Here is a 9003-nt window from a genome sequence, read left to right as displayed (position 1 = left end):
ATATAGATACACATACATACATACATACATACATACGTACGTACTTACATGCATACATACATACATCTGTGTGTGTATTGTTTAGGATCGTTAAACAGAGATGACCATAAAACTTTCTATTGTTGAGGACATAATTGTCTCATGCGGCATTCTACTGTATTTTGCTATAGTACAATTACAATATTACAAGTCAAGGCTGATACAGTTTATTTTTTTACTCAAAAGGGCAAATATCTAAATTACAGCACAACCAATCAGATATTTGCTTTCATTGAGTAACTTATACTAAACACATAAAGGCTAGTAACTGATGGGTTTCTATCATTTAGTGAACATTTGCACCTTTAAGCAATAATAGTAAAAAAAACCTCAGTGTGAGATAGTATGTGAACTATCATTGTTTGGCTGTTGACATTTCTTGATGTGTTTTCATCCTATACTATCGCACAATATTGTGGTATTTTATTATATATTATAAAAATACTTACAAAATAATAAATACTAAAATAATAAATAAAAATACTTACAAAAAAATAAGCAAATACTCTGTAAACATTGTAATTAATTTATTTTGACTAGGAAACAAGTGTATCTTGCTCTATACTCATAGCTAACCTAAGCAATCCCTTGGTGTAAGACAACAAAGAGCAGAGGGTAACAAACAACAAAGCATTTTGAGTTAAATTAGCCAAAGCTTAATGCATTCACGTGGGGTGCAGAGGATTGCTTTCTGCAATTTCTATAGTAATGGCTGTGCCGTTTTTTAATCCGCTCATTGTTTCAATCTGCACAGTGTTCCCAGCTTTACAATGAAAGACTAGATAGAAAAAGAGCTGAAAAATGTGTAAAGTTAAAACAGTTTATATTTAATTAATCACTTGTACACCATGCTGTGCATGCTACAAAAGGCAGTAATTCATTATGAATGATGAAGAATGGGTCAAAAGTGAAAGAGCAAAAAAGAACAGACTATATGAGCTCAAGCAGCCACCAATTAGACTGTAGAAATGAGGAAGAAATGACTCCATAAAAATACATTAGTCTTATAAGATATTTAGCTAAACTATCACATATTAGTGGCCAGCACATTTGTAGTGAATTGTGCATCAGTTTTTAATTTGTTGCATTGCCACTGAATGTGAGAGGTAAGTGACCCATTTATGAAAGTTGAAGTTAATTTTCCACTTTGATTCTATTCATGGTTTTTAAACACCGAATACTACCTATCTCATTTTACTTATGTATGAACCATTGAATGGGTCTTCAGCAGAATCCGGTATGAAAAGACTTTTAAAAAAACCTGTTTTACATTTACAAAAAGAACTAGATACAAATAACAGTATTTAAAAAAAGAAGAAAAGCAAACAATATAAACCATAAACAATCCTATTGGAATATTTTTGTCCATGCTACTTTAAAATTACATCCACTTACTTTAATTACATTTTTCCTCCATCCTTAAATAATACAATTTTTCTCCATAGAAAATTAGGTTAATTAATAAGTTTATTGCATAATGTTTTTGATGTTTAATAAATAGAGCTTTAATTTAGACCATTTAATTACAATTGCCATTAAAGCCAGACCTATAGGGCCCAAAGGCTGCCCATATCACTTAAACTTCAAATAATTAATAAAACATCATCCAAATTAAACTAATTTATAAATAAAGAAAATTGTGAAATATAACTTATTGTCAGATCCTTCCGTGGGGCCGGTCTAGGATGTGTGTGAGTGATGTATTATCTCAATTTCTTATGATTGATATATGGATATACGAGTTTTCCTTCATCTGGGAAGAATATTTGCATCTATTTACGAGGAAGTCGAAATTGTTTGAAAAAGATAGTCTATCATCTCCGTCACAAAATACTAATGCAGAATGTTACCAAGTATGCACAATCTGTAGAAATTTTGGAACAACTATAAAGAAACAATTGACCATAAACACTGAGGATTTTCGAACAGCAAGACCAATTTGTAGAAAGAAATACTTCTTTTTCCCAGGAGATGACATGCCCTCAAATTAAAGTATTTGAGGACATGATATCAAAGGATTTGGGCAAATTGAAATTTAGAGCAATAAAGAGAAGATATAACAAACAAGAGGATAAAAGATTGGGTTTGAGAGAAATAGGAACTTGGAAGACATAATTATTAAACCTTCGGACAAAGCGGGGAACATTGTCATCTAGACAATAACAATTTATAGACGGGAAATGTATAAACAACTAAATAACAATAGTTGTTATCAATTGCTTTTCTCTAATCCTATGATTGATTTCAATTCTCTATATGACAAACTTATTTCCAATGCTTTTGATAGTGGGGTAATTACTAAATCGGAATTTCATTTTTTGCAAGTAGATCATCCAAAAGTACCTACTATGTACCTGTTGTTTAAGATAAACAAATATGACCATATACCACCTGGGAGACCAATCCTATCAAGGAAACAAAGCTTGATAGAACAAGCTAGTATATTTGTTGATACACACCTGAAGGTACTACGTGATATCACTACCGTCATATGACAAAGACACAACTGACATTTTGAAATTATTACTTTTGGATGGCATCACACTTGATCCCGATACATGGTTAATAACTTGCAATGTTGAATCGCTATATACTAGCATAAGGCATCGGTTCGGATACAAGCTGTGGAATTTTTACTACAAACTGATAAGAATCAAGCTTTTGGAGCTTTTTTATTTGAACTTCTGAACTACATATTGAAAAAGAACTTCTTTGTCTTTGAAGTTAAGTTCTATTTGCAGGTGCAGGGCACAGCAATGTTAGCAGCTTGTGTCCCGACTCTTCAGTGAGAATTTTTCCAATTACACGGATGAGCTGCTCATCTGGAAGCAATACATAGATGATATCCTGATGATATCTTCTGGAAAGGAGTTCAGGAATCATTTAGGAACTTTATCGCCATTTTGAATGTCAATGGCAACAACTTCAGATTAACTTATGAGATAGACAAGGAAAGTATGAGTTTTTTGGACATCACTATAAGGAAAATACCAGAGGGTAAAGTGGAAACGGATCTGTGTAGGAAGAGAACAGCTACCAACAGCATATTGCATAATAACAGATCCCATTTCCCACCTGTTATCAAAAATTTCCCCAAAGGAGAATTTCTGAGACTAAAACAGAATTCTTCGGATCTATCTATCATATAAGAGCAGAGAAATTAAGTATAAGGCTGCTACAACAAGGATATAGCAAAAAATCAATACAAAAGGCCTCAAAGTTGGTCAAATTAAAAAATCGAGACAAACTGATATATCCTAAAAAGAAGTCTATGAATGAGAATAAGATCAGGTTTGTAGTCAACTTTTGCCAATAATGGAGAGATATTCAATTCATTGTACAACATCATTGGCCAATACTATGATGAGGGACTAGCCAAAAGTTTGTGTGGTAAGGTAAACCTCAACTGAAGATGATCACCAAACCTAGGGGATAGACTTGATAAAAGCCACTTTACCCTTAAAAAAACAACAGAAACTATAAAAGGATCATACAAAAGTGGGACTTGCAATGCATGTCAATACATGATAAAAGTTGTAGATTTTGAAGATAATTATGAAGATAATTATGGACATAAACACAAAATTAATCAATTCATTAATTGCAATACTAAAGGAGTGGTATATGCATTGAAATGTCCATGCAATAAAATGTATGTAGGGATGACCAGCAAAAATTTAAAACAGCGAATATTAGAACATGCTGGAACAAAAGGAAATGCTGAGTCAGACAAAAAGGAATTCAAGCAATTTACCTCAGTGGCACTGCACTTCCCTCAGGAACATGGAGACAACCCAAGAGTTTTGAGGGGCTTTGGAATAGAGAAGGTGAAGATGAGTGTAAGAGGAGGAGACATCACCAGAGAACTCCTACAAAAGGAGAGTAAATGGATATTTCTTTTATATTTTCGGATACCACATGGTTTGAATGTGAATACTAGTTATGCAGATTTCCTATAACAATTTTCCTTTATACTGTGACATCATTTAATTAATCATTTACTAAATCAAGACGCAATTAGGTTAAATTTTTAACAAATAGGAGAATGTGAGAAAACTTGAGAGAATTGGAAAATGACTTACTTGGAATGATTTGGAGATTTCCAGTAATCCTTGGAGGTGTTCTCTTATTTCTTATCTGGCATGATATTGTTGGAAAGAGAGGAGAACAACATGAATAATAGTAATGTCATGGGATACTATGGTGGATTATTCAACCAATAATATCCATTACCTCAGTAGATAAGTGATATTGGGATATGAAATCAATCTATAGAGATAGAATAACCTATGGAGATTAACAATCTTCTTCCTGTTGCATAATCATGTCGCATCTTAATTGGCCATATTTATTTCACTTATTCATTTCACATTCACATATCTCTCACTTTCTACCTACACATTCACTACCACCGTTCAGTTATGGCACTTCAAAATGAAAATGAATAAATATGTCTTATTGTTTTTTTGGTCATGTTACATTCCACAATTTGGAATTCATTATATCATACCCATGGGGGTACTAATTAAAAATATATTACAAAAATATATAACAGAACAAAATTTTCAATACCTAATTTTCAATTTTTAATGATGATCACACTCACCATAAAAAGTCATAGGATATTATTAATGTTATCACCATATGACACTATTAGAATTTATTATACTAGTAATAGAAAAACTTCATCACAGTGTGAATAATACTACAGGAATATTGGTATAAGAATTAATTTAATATTAGTGAATTGCATCATATAAAGTGATTTATCGTCATCGGTTTTCCTTTATTATATTAGAGTTTTAGTTATACTCCTACCCCACTAGATAAAATATCCTTCCGTGCAAATATTTGGAAACAGAGTACTTTGATACCTAAGGTCCTCTCTGTTTCTTTGGGGGGGTTTTTTCCACAAAGGAGATGAGAGTTCTACACATTTTTTCAAATATTCCCCCCTCTCATCCCCTCTGCCTTTCCCTACTTCTTTCTCCCCCTACTAACTTTTCCCGGTTCTCTCCACCCCCTGCCACAAGCTGCGGCTCCACTACTGGCCTCTCTTTGCTGCGGGCGTCTCGGCCGTCACCATGACAACTGGGACGTCACTTCCGCCTTCCTCGTCCCGGTTGCTTAGTCAACAACCGGGAAGCTTGGTGCTTCCTGCCGCCGCGCCCGACCAGCTGTAAAACAGCTGGACACGCACGCGTAGGGCTGTATAACTCAGGCTTCGATGGCTGATTTGGGCATTATTATTACAGCCACCTGGCTGATTATGGCAGCTAGGCACCCTGGGCTAGATTTACTATCAGGCGTGTTTGTAAACCCGCCGACTTTTGGCGGGTTTGGCGGCGGTTTAGCCATCGCCGGATTTACTAAGGCTAAACCCGCCTTTCAAACGGCCAAAAATGATGTTTCCAAACCCGCCTCTGTATAAAGCGCCATGACGGTTTCAACAATGTTCTACATACAAACAGCCGGATTTACTATTAGGGGGTTTATAAAGCCGCCGGAAAACCGCCATTCAATAGACCAAAATGAAAGCGCTGCTTGTGAGCAGCGAGATTGTTCAAACAGTGTGCTGTTTGAACTATTTAGCCATTTCTAACATAAGAGAAAGAGCCATTTTGTGCAAAGTTTCCTCCTTTAGGATTGTATATGGGAAATGGGCAAACTGGCATGTAATTTGAGGTTTTGTTTTTTTTTTTCCCATCCTGTATTATTGAATCCTATTTACTGATGTAAAGGTTTACCGGCCACTCCACATGCATTTAAAGTGCGTATGAATCTGGAATCTTTGCCTGATGTGGTGGTAGTACCAATGTTTGTACTCATGTAAACCAGGTTCCTAGATATATTTGGTGGGGTGCTTATGTATGTACCTGTTAAGGTGTCTGATATTATCCTGGCTTGCTGTCTGATACATAATCTAGCTTTACATCAATTTACCCCACCGATTATTGCAGTACACAGTGAACAAGTAGGGGCCCGTGTCCCATTTGGTGATGTGCAGAGCACACAGGGGGAGGCAGATTTGAGACCGTCTCATTACAAACTACTTTAAATGTAAGTGCATACAATAAAAAACATATATTGGTTTTTGATTTTATGTCAGTGCAATGGTTTTATTAATGGAATATTTTTAATAAAATTGGACCCTTTAAACAGAGGATAGTGTGTACTGTGAATGTTGTAATTGTTAAAATTCCTGTAAAGTGACAGTTAGAGGTCAATGTGTACGTGAAATTAGTGCATCGTTTTAAAGAAAACAGTATACTCTTGTTTAATGGGAAGAAAAGAAAGAATGATATGAATGAAATATAACAGCATTTATTGCATTACAACATAATAAAAGAAAAAGTATAACGCTTACACAACACATTCCCCAAGAATACATTTTTTGCCCTAGCGCCGTCTTTTCGCTGGCATATCACTGTGCTTAGCCCCACTCTCTACCCTCCCTCGCCCACCCCTGGTGCGAGCACCTCTCCTTGGAGGAGTGCTATGTGTGGATCTGCCCGGCGTACTAGCAGTACTGGTGGAGGCCGATGAAAAAGGGGCCGGCAAGCGGGCAATCAGTTCCTGCTGGAGTTGGCCTGCCAGCCGGATAACATTGGCATTCCCCTCACGAACGGAGGAATGCATGGCGTCCACAGACCCAGACATTGGGGCCAGCTGCACATTCGTCTGCTCCAAAGCGTTTGCCAGCCGGTTTATTGCAGCAGGGATTTGGCTAGTGGAGCGGTGTATTCGCCTCAACTGGGCCGCAATTTGTGCCATGTGGCCAGTTTGCCTGTCCATGAACAATGTCTGTTGCTGCTGGAATGCGCCAATAGACAGCGCCATTTCTCTGGCTGGGTCCATAGTTTCAGGTGCAGGTTGGTGGTGTGATGGTTCAGCAGGGCCAGGTGAAACTTCCTGGAGGCCAGACACAGGGGCATCCACTGTTACCAGGGTGATGGTTGTTAGATCCTCTGGCTCAGGGGACATTTCCAGGGACTCCGCCTGAGGTGGCTGGTATGAAGAGGGCCCTGTGTATGAAAAATGACGGTAAGTATATAGTATATAATATGTTTGTATATTGCATTCTGAACACTGGATAGGAAAGAATATTCTTTAGCAACTACAGATTCTTTCACAATGTTTGCATTCCTGATTTCTAGTCCTATGCTACCTGCTTACGGATGCACTTATTATCCTTTTAATACCCATTATCATTTGGACTGTGTAGTACATGCTGGGTTATTTTGACTAAACTGCATGCTATAAAAAGTGGAGATGTTGCCTATAGCAACCAATCAGATTTTAGCTGTCATTTTGTTGAATGCAATAAATAAAGTAAAGGTATCTTCTGATGGGTTTCTATAGACAACATATCAGTTTAGTAAAATGTAGCCCTAACTTCTCATTGCAAACAATAAAAAGGAAAAAAAAACAACATTGACAGCAACATTTGCACAGAAAATCAAGTAACTCCATTATTTCTCTCCTAAACAGAAATCACGCACCTGCTTGCTCGTCTGTGCCCGAATCTCTCGCTGAAGGTGGAGGTGTAGGTCTGGCACTGGGACTGAACTGCGGTCCTGGCGATTCTGGATGTATTAGAAAAAGCATACAATGTATTTCCAGAAAAAAACAATTTCCAAATATACTGTTTATTGCACAAATGTGTTTGCAATTTATTTATTTTTTTTTCTATGAGAAAAAAAAACCTTTACAAACTATTAGAGGCAAAAATACACTTTGAAAAACAAAAAAAAAATAAAAAAATTAAGAAATAACGTTTGCAAAGAGTAAAGCAGTTTTGCAAAGAGAATAGCAGTTTTAAAAAGAGAAAAGCAGTTTTGCAAAGAGAAAAGCAGTTTTGCAAAGAGAAAAGCAGTTTTAAAAAGAGAAAAGCAGTTTTAAAAAGAGAAAAGCAGTTTTGCAAAGAGAAAAGCAGTTTTGCAAAGAGAAAAGCAGTTTTAAAAAGAGAAAAGCAGTTTTGCAAAGAGAAAAGCAGTTTTGCAAAGAGAAAAGCAGTTTTAAAAAGAGAAAAGCAGTTTTAAAAAGAGAAAAGCAGTTTTGCAAAGAGAAAAGCAGTTTTAAAAAGAGAAAAGCAGTTTTGCAAAGAGAAAATCAGTTTTAAAAAGAGAAAAGCAGTTTTAAAAAGAGAAAAGCAGTTTTGCAAAGAGAAAAGCAGTTTTAAAAAGAGAAAAGCAGTTTTGCAAAGAGAAAAGCAGTTTTAAAAAGAGAAAAGCAGTTTTAAAAAGAGAAAAAATATATAAATACTGTTAGAGTAAAATATGCAAATAACTCACCAACTACTTGTCCAAAAGAGGGCGAATCCGTGTCTTGGACGTTTATCCCCTCGACAATCTCTGCCGGCATTATCTGTCGCAGCTCCTCCTCGTACGTTGTGTACTCAATACGAAGAGGGGGGCCACCACCCGTGCGCCTGGTTGCCCTCTTTTCCTGGGCCATCTTCTCTTTCAGCCTCCTTTTTATATCCGAAAACCGCTTGCGGCAGTGCGCCACTGTCCTCTTTAGTGGGCCCACTGCGTTCACGGCATCACAGACACGCCCCCACAATTGGTGACGCCGCCTTAGAGGAGTCCGGGCTGCCAGGTTGCCTAGTATGACCTCATAACAGGGAACAATATTGTGCACCAACACACAATTCTCATCATGTGAGAAGCGCACATTCCTCCCTGTCTTGGTCTTCCGGCCCTGACCTGTCTCCTCAACCTCTCCCTCTCCCTCCTCTGACCCCTCAACCTCCATCTCCCTCTCCTCAGCCTGTTCTCCCCTCCTATCTCTGGACATAATGACAAATAAATGCCAAACACAGAAAACACAGAAAGACTTACAAACACAAAGGACAAACTACACTAAATACAGACACACTCTCCACACAGGCACACACAAGTACAATACAAAAAATACAAGACAGAAAATAAAAGAGAAAATAAATGTACAAAACAGAAAAAT

General features: G+C 36.9%; 1 protein-coding gene across 1 annotated transcript; it reads right to left on the bottom strand.

Annotated features, from left to right (window-relative positions):
• Nucleotides 1-704: 704 nt before the first annotated feature.
• Nucleotides 705-8660, bottom strand: LOC142139847 (uncharacterized). Its single transcript, XM_075197711.1, has 4 exons — nt 8334-8660; nt 7542-7625; nt 6663-7064; nt 705-817 (listed from the first exon to the last, which is right to left on the bottom strand). Exons 1-4 carry the CDS (start codon nt 8494-8496, stop codon nt 705-707), a joined length of 762 nt encoding a protein of 253 aa, XP_075053812.1. The 5' UTR covers nt 8497-8660.
• Between the last annotated feature and the right edge of the window lie 343 nt (nt 8661-9003).

Source organism: Mixophyes fleayi, chromosome 2 (genome assembly GCF_038048845.1).
Source record: "Mixophyes fleayi isolate aMixFle1 chromosome 2, aMixFle1.hap1, whole genome shotgun sequence".
Lineage (NCBI taxonomy): Eukaryota > Metazoa > Chordata > Amphibia > Anura > Limnodynastidae > Mixophyes > Mixophyes fleayi.
The sequence above is the reverse complement of the archived record's forward strand: the minus strand, read 5'-3'. Positions and strand labels throughout refer to the sequence as shown.